The sequence below is a fragment of the Podarcis raffonei genome, chromosome 14 (genome assembly GCF_027172205.1).
Source record: "Podarcis raffonei isolate rPodRaf1 chromosome 14, rPodRaf1.pri, whole genome shotgun sequence".
Taxonomy (NCBI): Eukaryota; Metazoa; Chordata; class Lepidosauria; order Squamata; family Lacertidae; genus Podarcis; species Podarcis raffonei.
The window spans coordinates 21,218,259-21,233,880 of NC_070615.1; the positions used below are offsets into that span (position 1 = coordinate 21,218,259).

The 15,622-nt window shown below is 41.2% G+C and overlaps 1 protein-coding gene across 12 annotated transcripts in view; it reads right to left on the reverse strand.

Annotated features, from left to right (window-relative positions):
• Positions 1-407: 407 nt before the first annotated feature.
• MEF2A (myocyte enhancer factor 2A) overlaps positions 408-15,622 on the reverse strand; it is an 88,541-nt gene continuing 73,326 nt past the window's right edge. For 5 of the 12 annotated variants that reach the window (XM_053364234.1, XM_053364242.1, XM_053364233.1 and 2 more), the window contains 5 exons: positions 10,922-11,112; positions 9,754-9,798; positions 6,165-6,291; positions 2,677-2,803; positions 408-842 (listed from right to left, as the gene is read on the reverse strand). In XM_053364234.1, the coding sequence (XP_053220209.1) occupies positions 488-842; positions 2,677-2,803; positions 6,165-6,291; positions 9,754-9,798; positions 10,922-11,112 (845 nt within the window). In that variant the 3' untranslated portion in view covers positions 408-487. The remainder of the gene's footprint in view (positions 843-2,676; positions 2,804-6,164; positions 6,292-9,753; positions 9,799-10,921; positions 11,113-15,622) is intronic. The other 7 variants (XM_053364244.1, XM_053364240.1, XM_053364245.1 and 4 more) reach the window with 2 other exon arrangements.

Consider the following 15,622-nt stretch of genomic DNA (forward strand, 5'->3'; position numbering starts at 1 on the left):
AGGGGACAGTACGGCTGTTGGAAAACACACACACACAGGAACACGACTACAGGCGAGCCCTCACGCCTCGGCCATCTAGTTTGGTAGATTACATACGGGTACAACATTTATTTTGCAAAACAGGTTACATTATTCAAGGAGCAAAGTCCAGGTTAAGTGCCAGACTAGACCAATACCTAGGAAGGGTTCTTTTCTGTTATACTGTGTTTTAAAAACCACGGGGCATCTGCAGCTATAGGAGGAGTTGGTATTTAAGTGCCTGCTGATTTTGTGTGTGAGGGAGAGAAAGAGAGAGTATGTGTGCCTTGCTTCACACACTCACACATGTATATGTATACAAAGATATATATATTTATATATATGCATGTATGTATATACATATAAATATTTATTTCATGTCCTTATTTATAAATTTAGATATGTCAGGACTGTTCATTGGGATAACTCAAAAGTAGAAACGGAAGGGAGAAAAGGGAGAATGGGAAGCTTATGTCACCCAAGTATCCATTCTCATCCGCTTTACGGTCGGGCTCTCTCTGTCTTCTGAATTGGGGGGCCTTCCCAGTCCAACCGACGAGTGGAAGTCACTCCTCGGGTCCTCCCGGTCGCTGCCATCGTACGAACTGCTGGAGCTACTGAGACTGTCGACGGGAGAGCGGCCCATGTCCTGACGTGATTGTTGCTGAGGTTGCTGCTGTTGCTGCTGCTGTTGCTGCTGCTGCTGGGGGAACGCGGATGGGGTCACTCGGTCTCGAGGAGGCGAAATTGGCTCGGACTTGATGTTAATGTTTTGGTTGGTGTTAATAGATAAGTTGGAACCCTGAGATAACTGGCTTCCAGTCCTAGTAAAAAATTCAAACCGGAGGTGGGGTGGGAGGAGAAAAGCAATGTTATTTAGAGGGCTTCACAGAGATGAGCTATAAGCAAGGCACCGCCCCGCCACCCAAACTTTCAGAAAGGCAAACACAAAAGGAAACGGCAGGGGGAAAGGAAAAGCCCCAACGCTGGACAAGACTGAGAACAAATCTGGCTGCATGTACGCAAGTTTTAACATACCCTTCTGTTCCAAAAGACAATGGGCCAGTTTGCAGGCAACGCTAAACCCTGGCTTGGCATTACATGCCTGAGCCTCTGAATGCCCCCACCCTCAAGGCTCCTTCCCCTTCCCTTTCCACTGTGTGACCAGAAAGACAAGCACATAGAGATTCCGTTCTGCTTTCCCCAATTTCTGGCTTGCTGGTATGTTTGAACAGGAAGTGTGGTTTAAAAAATAAACTCTAGTATGTTAAAACAAGTCAAGGTTTGAAGTCAGCTTATTTTGCAACTGACCAACTGCATTCCTCCTGGTAGTGCAGGAAGAGGGCTGTAGCTCAGTGGTAGAGCATCTGTTTTGCATGCAAAAGGTCCCAGGTTTAAACCCCAGCATCTACATGTTTCTTTAATTTCTTTTATTCAACAAAATTTATATACCCCTAGCATGTAAGGAAAACCTCTGAAGTAGAGTTGGGAATGTCCCTTGCTTGAAAGCCTGGAGAGCCACTGCCAGTTGGTGAAGACAATACTGACCTAGATGGACCAGTGGCCTGTCTCAGTATAAGGCAGCTTCCTATATTCCTATGAGGGGAGGTGGGAGTCTTTGAGTCCAAGGCTTTGATGAGACTCACAGAGGCTATTGCACTTAACCCTAAGTCATAATTTAGCATTGCGTGCAAACCAGGCCAATTGCTATGCACAACAGGTGTTCATGCACCACCCAGATTTATGATGCTGAGACAGTCCAGGACAGTGCATTATTATCCAACCAATGGAGCAAGATTTATATACCACTTAATTAAAAAAATTATTAAGCGGTTTACATAAAATACTCATTAAATAGATAAAAACAGACTTTAAAAACTGCACACTATAAAATTTATCAAAATATAGATTCAATCAACAGTTTCAAAAACAGGTGTATGTAATAAAATAAAGTTGCCCTTCGGTGTTTTAGCCACTACAGAACAAGCTACACTGCTGCAATCCAAAACAACCCGTCTAGTCAACTGGAGCAGCTCCCAAAAGAGAGGGTGCAGAGGGTGCCTGAGATCACTCATTCCCCAGTCTGCTTAATGAAACTGTCATGAAGGACAATTATAAAAAACCAAGTTTGTACATGACTAATAGAGCACTTTTAAGTGCTGCTGTTCCTTCAATTCAGTAATAGAGGCCTGAGTGCTCAGACTGGCAATCTATTTAGAGCCATATGCACAAGCTCTAAGTGTGCGGCCCAGTTCCTGGCAACCCCTCCGCTTAGTTTATTCACAGTCAACTCAGTTTCATTTGTATTGGAGTATTTATTCAAATGAAGTGAAGGTTAAAATATGACTATTTGCAGGGTGGGGGAGGTGTGCTGGACAATGAATGCACAAGCAGGAGCAGAAGGATTCCCCTACAAAATAACTTTCCAAGCCCACTGAGTTGCTAAACACCTACAAGTCACAAATAAGTATGTACACCGAGGCAGCTACCCATGTATACCCAACCCACTCAAAGTGAAGTGTTAAAGAGCATTGTGCCTAACCAAATAGGGCCAAGTCTGAGCTTGTGGGCTAAATGGAAGAGGTGCCTAGTTGGATGTAACTTAGCAAAGGCTGCCAATCCTCCAGGGAATGGGGGCAGGAGTGTGTTCCCACTTACACAAGGGAGCTGAGGGCTGCTTGTCCTAGATGATGCTGTTGCCAGGCAGATACTTGTCCTAATGACAGCATTCCTGGGGAGTTAAAACCCTGCAGGGCCGACAGGTCTGCACTAGTCAAGGAATAATCTGAAAGGAAGAAAGGAGCAAGAAAGGGGGGGAAATTATTTGTACCATGTATTCATCAGAAAGTGTAAGTTACAGATTCATGGGCTGACACCAGCCAGCACTGTGTTGAGGACAGGCATTTGAATCCATGACAACTCCCTCAGGCACACTATGGCAGAACGGCTTTGAGCCTGGTTTGGAAGACTGTGATCTTAAAACTGCTAACTTCACCTCAAGACCCAAAGGGCAAATTTTCTCTATACCATTATTAAAAAGTGTAATTCACACATGCCCTCCATTCAAGTGACTCTCAAGGCTAGGCCCAAAGAGAACTAACTTTTCTAAAGCTATATTTCCCCCCCTCTATGTTCCTGTATAATCCACTCAAAAGAAAATGGACAAATGTAGCTCTTTTCTTTCTTCTCTCTCTTGACCTTCACCTAGTCTCCTATGTAGTGCCAAATGGCTCAGGTCAGGTTGAGTCCCAAATCTGAGCTTTTTTTATTGCTATATTGCATGGGTGGGTAGGTCTGGTTCTGGAGAGGGAGAAAGGTGTGCTTTCAATTTTACTTCCTCCAGAAACATTCCTATATAGCATAGCAAGAGGGACTGCGCTCACAACATCCTCGTAAACTTAACCTGCCTTTCCAGGATTCTTACTATAAGTCTGAAACAGCCAACTTCCTCCTTCTTCCTCCCCGCAGCCCCCACCCCTGCAAAAACTGGAATGTCTGAACTGCTCTTAAACATACACTTAACTGATAAGACTCACACAGTCTGCTGATTTCTGGTACCTTTGGACAATCCCTGCCCCTTTCTACCCACATTCTCTAAGTCCTGGGACCTGACAGATGTTTTGAGGGCAGTTTGGAGATTTTAAATGTTCTTTTTCTTTTCTTTTAACATCCATTGGCTACTAAGCTCACCAAGTGAGACAAAAAAAGCATACACAAATAAATTAGGCTATTAAAATTTCAATAAAACCACAAACACATTGTAATACTAACACTTCTAATGTACAAACTTTCTGCATGCCAAAGTTACTCCCCAAGAATGCAGAGGCAGCTGCCTAGTTTTGGGGTGCCCCTGGTTTCACTTCCAAACTGATAAGCACTCAACCACCTGAATTCACTGTCAGATTCACTGTTAAAGTGCATGATGAAATCTACAGCTTTAAAACCAGCACTTTGCAACCCCTGCAAGTTCACGGCAAGCGAAACTAGTAAGGAATGTTATTCAGACAATGCAATTTGGTAAGGCAGAAATCCATTCTACACCAGCAAAAGTTGCAAATGCTGATATGAAAGGAGAAACATCAGTCTCCAAGTAGCATGGATTTTACATCAAATGCATTCCTTGGAAGCTATGAGATTGGTTCAAAGGGGACTCTCCCAAGTTACTCGTGGCTTTGTCTCATGTCCTTTTGGTTTCCAAGGCATAATTGCTACCATCTTTCCAGACTACAGTACCATCAAAACAAAAGGCAAAATAAACCCCCCACCATTAATTCTGCTGTTATTTTTGCTCTTGGGGGATGAATGTTGAAACACTGGCAGGAGCTGTGAGCCTGTACATGACAGTCTCTTATCTGCTTTCTGCTTGCAAGTCAAAGTACAAGAATCCTTGATAGAATTTATATACCAAAAATGAATTCTAGGTACACATTCATAAGGAAGGGAAGAATGCTGGAATTAACAGCAAGCTCCCATGGACAGCATAACAAAGACTGAAGAACTGTATGTTACCTGTCATTTTTTTAAGACCCATTTTTCATTTTATGTGCTGCAAAGTGGCTGACTCAAAACAGTTGAAGGCAACAACATCTCTCTCAAAAGTTGCATGAATGCAGCATGCAAAACTAAACCTCTATGTTCTTGACCAATTAGATATTTGAGTTTTAAATCTAGGATATATAGTACTTAGAGTGTTATCACTACTGATTCACACATAAGAAGTTATTTCAGTTCATAATTATCACTTGTTTTTCCTTTGAATTTGGAAAGAGAGCTGTAAAAGCTTTTCTACACTTAATCACGTTCTAATACAGCTTTATATATGCTCTACCGTCTTGGGGGGAAAGGAGATAAAAGTGTGTTCCCGTGAGACAGATACAATTTTCATCTCCGGGTGGTTTTTTTAATCCATAAATTATCGTCTAGGATATCAGAGACTGAAGTCAAGAGAACTTCTTGGACTTCAAAATCAAGAACACTTGAGTATGCGAAATCAATCCAAAAATCATAATGCATGTTGTTTTTGTCTATTATTATTATTATTATTATTATTATTATTATTATTATTATTATTTCATTTTGTGTTTTTATGTTGTGAAGTGCCCTGCGATCTTCAGATAAAAAACGTGGTATACAAATTTAATAAATAAAATAAATGTAAGCCAGAGACATCTTTTAAATTAGGTCTGAATGTTCATGAAAGAGGTGTGAGTATCTAATAGGGCCTACAGCACTATTAAGAGAGATCAAAGTCCTTCAATTATATTTTAACAGGAGCTTCTAGGGATTGAATCGTCTTTGAGATACAGCAGTTTAAACCTCAGGTGCTTGATTACGCATCTCTCCAGGAGCTCATCCCTGCAAATTTGCTGTGCCAGCAAGTAGGTGATTAGGATAAGACACACCAACTGCTGTGCCAGCACAATGTCAAAGGAGTCCAATATGACATTGCCATAGATGCTTGAGTTCCTATAGCAAAAACAGGGTAGATGGGACCTCTCAGTGACCACACCAAATGCTTAACAAGGTACTAGGTTAAATATTTGTAAAGACAGGCTTTGTTTTATTTTCTGGGGTCTCCTCACTGCTTGCTTTTTACTTATTTTAAGACTTATTTTGTTTTTAACTTCAAGCTTTCACGAAGCAGCTATGACAGCTGGCTACAGAAATGTCTGCACATTAGATATTGATAAGTTCAGGGACTAAGTCAAACTATCATGATTTAAATTAAAATAACTATCTAGCATACTTCAGAAAAATGTTTAAAAGGGGAAAAAAGAACACTGGCAAGATATAGCTGCCTCAGAGATTCGAACAGCTGAGCAACATATTACGCAGAATGAAGTGGCAGAATTCTGGTGTGTACCACTTTGGACTGCAAGTGAGGCAGGTCACATTCTCAACTATAGAACACCCCCCACAGGGAACCTTCCATGGTGCCTACTACTTTGCTATAATTTGGGTCCCAGGCAAATAACTTTTAATTTCACTGGCATTTAAACTCTTAGCTTTTCAAATTTAAGACATTTAAAAGACCATGAAGTTTTGATTTATTGGAGTTTTAAATCTTGTGTTATTCTCAGAGGCTTCTCCCCACCCAAAAAACAAAACCCAGGGGAGAAGGGAGAGCAAACAAGTGAATAGCTTACCAGTGTTGTAAGCTGTAGGCATTGCAGAGTACACCAATCCTTGTGGGGGCAAGCTTGGAGTTGTCACAGACACAACTGGTGTTGCAAGAGGTTGCGTAGACTGAGAGCTGCTTAACCGCTGTGTGTTCTGTAAAAAAAATTTTTTTAACAAAAACATAGAACCCAGTTAAGTCAAATACACAATGAAATTTAATCACAGGTTGAGGCAACATCTTCCTTTTGTGTAATATTTCTTGAAAGCCAAGACAAACATCAGAGAGAGGAAAATGTAAACCTATTTCTGAGCCACTGTCATTCAGAGGGGAGAGTGCTGGGATGCAACAACTGACTTAGGACCAGTCACACTCAACTCCATATGAGCATTCTGTAAAATGGAGCATAAGAGGTAAGGTCATAAGTAGTACTATATGAAGTAATAGACCATGCATTGTGTGCAGTATTATCAACCCAACTGCACCAAAAGGAGATTGTGCACACACCACAAAATAAATGCAACTCTCCAAAGTCACCCTCCACGCTAATAATATGCCTTGTCAAAGAAGAGTTTCTACAGATGATTCAAAACTAGTTCAGGTCCACATGTCAGAAGCTGAGAGGGTTTGAATTTGTTTGGTTTCTTCGGTCAAGATGCAATGGAGTGGGTTTTTTTTGGGGGGGGACGGGAATTGCTGAGAAAAATGGAACTGTCTAAGCAAGTGAATTTCAAGACTGAAAAATCTAGCTTTGTGACAAGCTAAACCCAATAAGCAGGTCAGGAAGCTGCCTGAGGTACTAGATTTCAAGAGAGGCCAGGCTACTCTGCAAAACCTACAGTGAGCTGGTGTGTGAGGTAAAGAGGAAGAGAGAAATATGTGGCAGCCTCTGCCATTACAATCTGGGACAGTACTGTATTATCTCCCCCTATTATCTCCCCAATTGCAGCCCTTTCCACCTGCTCTACTCATTTATGCAGCACAGGGAGGGTGGAGAGGTCCGGTCAGGAAAACCCTTGCGAAGACCTTACAATCCCTATTCCCTGTCTAGAAAAAGGCATGGTATGGAGAAAGCACACTGAAATATTTGCCTAGAGCAGCAATATAGCCTGAGCTACCTTCAACTTGTATGACAAACGTATGACCTAGTTGCTTGGAGGAGGTTTTTTCTCCAACTAGCTGCATACTTCCCTGCAGGAAGCAACTCGCGCCACCAGAGGGCAACCCTCTCCTATAGCTTGCATACTTGAAACCAGTCTTTGCCCTTGTCTATTGAAATTGAGAGCTACTTCAGCGTTGCACTTTTGACAGGTTGCAAGATTTAGCACAGTCACACACACACCCAACGCAAACAGTGCAATTCTGATGGAAGGAGAATGTATGGACGTAACAAATAAACACAGAGCATAATAAAGGCAACACTGGATGCTTAAACGGAATTAAAATAAGCATGCATCTCCTTTGAGTGGTTTGGGGGTGCAGTGCAGATACACACCAAGTCTCATGTGTATGCGCTCAAATGTTATAAAATGTAAAAGCAGCCTTCAGCTAGATGACCAGGACTGCAGGCTGAGTTTGAACCTTGTAAGCAAAGCAGTAGATGCCTTGCCTGCATTTTATGCATTCATTATTTGAAATGGGAGGCTTTAGCGTGAAGCTCATCATCATACTAGAAATGCTTCAAATTAATTCAAGGAACATCTTCCGTATTTATGTAATGCTTCATCACAACAGTTCAGGGGAAAGCATCTAAGCTGTGGATCTCATACTTGAGAGGCAGGAGAAACAAGCAGCCTGTTGAAGTGGACTCTAATTCTCAAAAGCTTATGCCATCATAAAATTGTTGTGCCTTTACAGTGCACACACAAGACTTGCTGCAACAGACTAACACAGCTACACCCTCCACAAGTTGTTCATAGGAACGACTGGGCCATGAGTGTGAATCACTGGCTAACCTTATGTTGACCAACTCTGCACATCTTGAGCTCCCAGTTTATAAAACCATCTACTTCACAGAATGTGAATATGGAAGGTGCCAAAATAGTTATTTGCCTTGTGCCTTATAGATAAATATCTGCAGCAGGACATTGACTAGATGGCCTTCCAGGTCCCTTCCAACTATTATTTTATGTGGATGGCATTTGCCAGTTGGGTGCTTGCAATGTGAAATGGTAACTTCATTCGCACAGATTCCATGGGTCTATTTCAATGAACAGACAAATCTGGGACTTAGACTCAACCCCTCTGTCACTGACAGCCATCCAGTTCCAAAGTAATGGTGAAGCTTGAACTAACCACAAGATAGGATATCAGACTATTGATATTGCATAAATACCACCCTGTGAAGAGCGTGGTCTGAAAAGCTACAATTTTGCTGTATTTTGGAGAATGAGTGAATTATGGAAAGCCCTTAACGTAACACGCTAAACCAAAAGGTTGGGTTTTTTTCTTTTTTGTAACTGAACAGTTATCTGCCCTGCTTCTTATGAAGAAGCAGAACTACACAACAGATTAGGCACTGAGGTCCTAAAGAACTTTGCTGTGAAACTAGCAGAACTTTGCTGCAAGACCCACAAGACATGACTTAAAATAGCACACGATAGTGACTTCGTTAGCAGAATTCTGCTGAGTGCCCCTTGTTACTTTAGCATTTTCCTAGGGAAAAGACGTTTTTCCCTCTGGAAGTTGAGCACAGGTGCAACAAATTACAGGGCTTTTGATAATCACTAGCACTTAGCATATGGATGCAGAGAAGCAAAAGGTTGTTTGTTGATAAGCTCCATTACACCTTGTACAGAACTTTATATTTTGGTTTGAAAACACACACGTAGTACCCAACACGATGCATTTGCCAAGATAAACACAGCAATCCCATGCTTTCATGCAACAAGAGCCCCATATCAGCAACATGTCTGGGGTTAAAATAATTGATAAAAAGCACTACAATAATTCCACACAGGTTTGTAATAAATCAGTTCTTTCCAAAATGATTGCACTAGAACAGCAAAGACAGCCAGGTTCCAGTCAACAAAGAAAGAGCTTTATATGTGCCAGAGACCAAATCATAAAAAAATACTTTGTGAAAAACCTTCTTAAAAGGCTAAAACATTTCCCCTCCCCACTAGATTGGAAAATAGCTTGCAATTGTATGTTTCTTTTGGTAAACAGGGAACCCCCTTGTGGTTTGCTTCTCTTGTAGAGCATGAAATTAACTTGATCTCTAAAATGGTGACCTCACCAGGAATGATGTAATCTCCAAGAAGCAAAGCAGCAGCAGCAACACAGGAACTGTATTACAATTTGCAGAACTTCATGAGTGAAGTAAATCACTGCAGAGTTTGACATGGAATATAAGGTGCCTTAGAAAATTTCAAGGCTCCTCAATGTGCACAGTGGACAGTTGCTGCTAGAGGCTCTGTTCCAACGTTCCCCTTTGCAACACCACTGGTAAAAATATTAACGTTTTTGGCAAATATTTATTAGTTTTCCATATTCTGTTGGTAAAAGTAGAAACTTAAACCAATCACAACCGGCTTCTCTCTGCAGCAAAGGGAATGTTGGTCTAAGCTACAACAGACAGTTAACATGAAAGCTCTCCGAATCTTGATGTCTCATACCAAATAGGAACCCAGACTCACCAACTCCAATTCATCCTCCTCCGACTGTACTCAGCAAATAAGAGGAATAATAAGGTTACTGAGAATAGGTCTAGATTAAAATGGGGAAATCGTGAAATGGAATTGGGGTCGACTTTAGAAAAAGGTATTAAGAATAAGATTTGATGTATCAAGATTGAGATTTATGTTAAAATTGGTTAAACAAAAAGGACTTAAATATAATAAGGTAAAATTTGGGGATAGGAACTTGTTGAATTAAAAATTGAATTGGAATACAAGAAGGGGAGATGTGGGGAAGTCAAGGAAAAATGTTATTGAAAGGTATATGTTTGTTTTTGGTTTTGTTTTTTTTTTGTGTGTGTGTTTTGTTTTTCTTTAAATTTTTTGAAAACTTCAATAAATATTTTATAAAAAAAAAAAAGAGAATAGGACAGTATTCAAGAATGAAAGAGTTATGTTGGTGCTTGATGAGCTAGCTATTTTTAGCCTCACTAATATTCCAAAGTTACGATGTGATTCAGTAGGCAAAGAAGCATTACATGATACTATGCCAGCTTCCCAGAAGCATCTAGTTGTGGGGGAACTGGGTGCTAGGCTAGAGAGAAAGCTCTAACCCAGTAGGACTCTTCTTCTTATTATTATAGTAAACTTACAGCCTGTCTACCGACTCCTATTGTCAACACACAGTTGATGGGAAAAGAACATTTAAAATGGTCAAAAGCAAAGTGTCCACACCCAAATTCGACCAATTCACAGTTACTTTAGAGAAGCCTCAATGTACTTTGCTTGGGCAAGCCCCTGTGCCCTTGGAAACTGCTTCCAAAAAAGCCCACTGTTTGCTAAGTTCACATGTACATGCCCTCCAGTGCAGGAATATGAATCATGTTTACAGTACCATCTGTTTGCCCTTATAGATGGGCATGCTCTGTTGACAGTGTCTGTGTTCGAATGCAACATTAAGCCATTCACTGTGACCATTTCGCTCCTCCCTTAGTTGAGCAGGAAAACAAACCATGGAGCGCCTGGCTTTGTGTAACATCTGAACCAGTGCTTGCAAGTTTGTTTCTCACCAAACCACATTCTCAAGCCAATGTTTATTCTTAGCTTCCTGATCAAGGTCTCTTTTGTCTTTCTCCAAGCTACGAATAAGTCAAAAAGCTAAACTTACCAATGGAGGCATCATGCCTTTGCTAGAGGGAGGGATGACAACCCGGAGGTCTGGCTTGCGACTGTTCATTCCAAGGTTGCCCCCGCCAGGGGGAGGGGGAGATTTCGTAGGCATCCCTTTGCTTAGGCCATTCCCACCCCCGGTGCTGCTAAGCAGGCCAGGTGAAGCTCGTGAATTCACAAAACCATTTCCTGCAGTAAGAGAAGAGGCAAAAGAAGTCCACCTTAAGACAAAGATAAATGATCATACATTATGTGAGTGAACATATGGGCATCAAGGTAAAGGTAAAGGTACCCCTGACCATTAGGTCCAGTCGCGGACAACTCTGGGGTTGCTTTTGCATGAGCTTGTGCAAGCGCAGTAGTGTTAGAGGGCAATCTGGAGATCCTTGGGAAATGGTTGGGAGCACCTCAATAAATGATCAAAACTGGTGGAGAAACACCCCCAAAATACAGCTTCCTGATTTGCCCTCTAAAGTGACAGCTTTGGGAGAATGTTGATACACTCTAAAGAAGGGGATCCCAAACTTTCTTCTTCACAGACAACTTGAAAATTGCTGAGGCTCTTGGCAGACCACTCAATAATTTTTTTATCGTTGTAGCAAATGTAACATGCTGTGCTAGATGCTGTAGGACTTTTTAATTTTATTCAATTGTAATGTTAAGAAATAAAAAGCAATAAAAATGAAATTTAAAATCTGTATGACTATTTGACACATCACAGCCCCATGAACGAAGTTTGCGGACCACAGTTTAGGAACCTGTGCTCTAGGGCAAAGAGTAGCCTTCTGGATTTTGTTTGACTCCAACTTCCATCCATCTGGAGGGGAGCACACTGGCTACCGCTATTCTGGGTTAAGCTTTCAGGTGCAACAGAGAGGCCTAGCAAGCCTGGCCATGCAGGATGCATGGACACATCCCAGAATCACACACAACGTGCAGGAGTTCTGCAACAAACAAGTCACTGAGAAAAGGATCCCCTGAAGCAAGAAAGTTTGATGAGCACTGATCTGCAGGAGAGTTGGGTGGCATGGGTTGAGAAATGCTGCATTCTACAGGCTAGAAAATCAGGTGGGGAATGTACACCTTTCCCTGAGGGAAATGAAAGTAAATGTGTGGAGATGACACCACTTTAAGGTATGATATAGCAGCTTGACTGATGAGAAGGTGCAAGAGATGTAGTCACAGAGATGTTCTAATGCCATCTGTTCTTGAACATAGCGTTTGCAGTAGCTTTGGCACTCTCGTCTGACACAGGGTTCTTCGCACTCTCATGCCACCAAAGGAGGCATTAGATCCTGCTGACAGTAGGAACACCAGGTCTTGGCTTACATGACATCTGATGAACTTCTTTGGGGATGGGGAAAGCAGTTAAAAGACCTGAGAAGTGGGTTGACAGATTTTTTAAAAAATTCTTTGTTTTTAAATTAAAAAAACTCACTGTGGATCCAATCCAATATACAGAAGGCCTTGTGGCACCTTATAAACAATACAGTCATGCCTCATGTTACGGACGCTTCAGGTTACGTGTTTTTGGGTTGTGGACTGCGGGAAACCCGGAAGTACTGGAACGGGTTACTTCCGGGTTTTGCCGTTCGCGCATGCGCATAAGTGCTAAATTGCGCCGGCGCAGATGCAGCGCTTCAGGATGCAAACGCTGCAGGTTGCAGACGTGCCTCCGTCACGGATTACATGCACAACCCAAGGTTCCACTGTAATACATTTATTTTGGCATAAGCTTATGCTGCAATACATTTGTCAGGCTTTAAGTTGCATCAAGACTCTTTGCTGCAACCGACTAACACAACTACCCCTCTAGAAAACCAGCACACAGTTAATCCCATTTATCTTAATGATAAGTAATTATTTCACATAACTGGGAGCAGGACCACAGCCAGCATGTTCACAGAAAACACTCATGTTTTGGCTAGTTCAACCTCATTTGCACATAGGACCACAAAATCCGGAAGCACTATTTTTTGCACTATGGCTGACATACTGAAAAGAAACATTCCACACTGCAACATTTTGTTGAGGTTACAGTTGTCCATCTCCCAATAGCAACCTGTCAAGTTGCAATGGGATACGATGTGGGTCTCACACACACACACAAAACACCCCCCAAAAGGCCTCTCATTTTGTTTAGAATGGAAAAGAATTCTGAAAAACTTACTGAAATAAATGGAAATTGCACAGGAGAGCCTGGAATATAGTAGTTGCTGCGAAGAATTCTTGGCACTTATAGAACAATAGACATTAAAAAACTTATTATATTCCAACAACTACATTTATCCTAAGGTGCTATTTCTCAACATTCTCTCAAAAATATCACACCAGCAGCATTTCTTACCCCAACCAGAACCATGTGTGGAATTTTTTGTTAATAGACTATGAAATGTTGCAAGCAAGTAGGTTATAGTATTAATTGGATCAGAGTATACCCCTGTGACCTATTTTATTACAGCAAGTAATAAATTTCATATTCAATTTAGAGGCATGCAAAAACCAACATACAATGGGCTCTTCACTCCATGTCCTTAAGCCTCCTGAGCAAATGAGCTAAGAATACGTTAAGGAAGTATGGTAGTAAGAAAACCACCATTCTAACTTCCTTTCAAATCAAATTCATCTGCCAAGGAACACCCAGAGTCCAAAGCACATTCTAAGGTTCATACCAACCAGTATTGCTGGTCCTCAGTGTCACCATGCATGATCCAAGAGGGGGCCCTAGAATAAACTCAGCAGTGGGGGCCAAGCTGTCTTTCCGGGCAGCTTATTTGTTATTAAGTGGTCTTATTAAGAAATCCCCGTAAGCATCTGAGGAATCCTGGGAAAGTGTTTGAAAACCATAGGACAGAATAATGTTTCACACTTCTGTGTGAATGTGCACCTATCTAAAACATCACCTGTGGTAAGAGGACAGAATGCCACCTAAATATGTAGATATGCCTGCGGTGCTTGAAGCTGAATGTTGTCAGGCCATTCCATCCTGGTTTGTCTGTCCTCCATCTCTTTTCTCCAAGTTTTCCTCCCATTATTTTTCTGTTAAATCTTAGCAAGCCTGTCCTTTTTAATCCCCTTTTAGCCTGGAACGAAGTGTCATAAAATCCTTCTAATAATCTGGCTCATTCTGGTTGTCAGGTATTTGTGGGGGGAAGAGTGAAAAGTAATTGCCCCCTCCCGCAGGAAGATACGTCAGGCCAACAACCTCAAATGTTAAAGTTATGAAGTAGCTGAGGGATAGGGGTGTATTTGTTCTTTAATAAATACTGTAGCCTCTTCGTGCTATTCTGAAGCACTCTACAGCTTCCCTGCCATTCCAGAAAGTGAGATAGACAATGCTCATGGGAGCCAGGCAATTCTTTAAAAAATAAACAAAGAAAGAATCAGGTCAAACCTGCATTGTGGCTAAACGCCATTGCAATCTATATCTATAGCTATACAGTGGTACCTCGGGTTAAGAACTTAATTCGTTCTGGAGGTCCTTTCTTAACCTGAAACTGTTCTTAACCTGAAGCACCACTTTAGCTAATGGGGCCTCCTGCTGCTGCCGCGCCGCCAGAGCACGATTTCTGTTCTCATCCTGAAGCAAAGTTCTTTTTTTTTTTTTTTTTAAATAATATTTATTAAGATTTTCAGAGATACAGAAAGAAAAAGAATAGAATACATTCAAAGCCTTCTTTTCAAACACCCTCTTTCCGGGACTCCCTCCTTCCCCCACCCCTACCATATTCCCCTATCATATTGTTGGCTCCACAAGTTCTCAGTTCTAATTAAAACTTAATTTGTTTAAACCATTATTCAAATTTAAATTTAAAATTATTCAGTCCTCACCAGTACCCTTAATAAAAGACAAGAGTTCTCTCCCCAGGGCCCACCCCCTTTCCATTCCACAATTTCCCCTTTTTTTTTAGTGATAAAGACACCTCACACAATAAAGAAATAAGAAACAAGAAATAAAAAGTATAGTAAATGAAAAAAAGCCAATTCAAAAAATAGTTGACAAGCCTTTGGATTCTAGTTCTCCCCCCCCCCGTCCCCGGTTTAATTTCCCCCTGACCACTAATCCATATTGTCTGCCTGGAATTCTTAAAGTCCATAAATCACATTTTCCCCCCGATTCCTTGCTGGCTTTTTTCTTTTTATAATTATTTTTAAAGTTATTTTTAAACCATTTAATTTCCAATCTTTAATAAAGCTCCCCCCATTGTTCTTTCCAAGTTGTAGTCCAGTTTCCTCTTGTTCCGCTGCCAAAACGTTCTAATTCAGAAGTTTAGTAGGTCTGCAGGGATTATTGTTATTCAGGAACAAAAACATACGTTCAGTCCCTTCCTTTCTTCAATAGAAAATTCTATTGTTTAGCTAAACACCCTGTAGACACAATATTGTTTCCGTTTCGCAGCTTTCCCAGAAGATAACCAGTCCTGTAGAATTCCAATGGTATTTTTCCACTTACGACCTTCTTTGTAATGTCCCGAAACTCCTCTAGGGGGATTGTTGTAACTTTGTTTTCTCTAGTCCAAAAGTCCGATTGTTATCCATGTTTTCGCCATTTTATATCCAAGTTTTGACAAATTGTAACAAATTGTAGCAAAATTAACCAGCAAAGTCCTCATAATCAAGTCCTCTTTAAATTTCGGACTTTGACAGCTACTTTGACAGCTGTCAAAATCTCCTTCGCTTTTCGCCAGGCTCTCTCCTC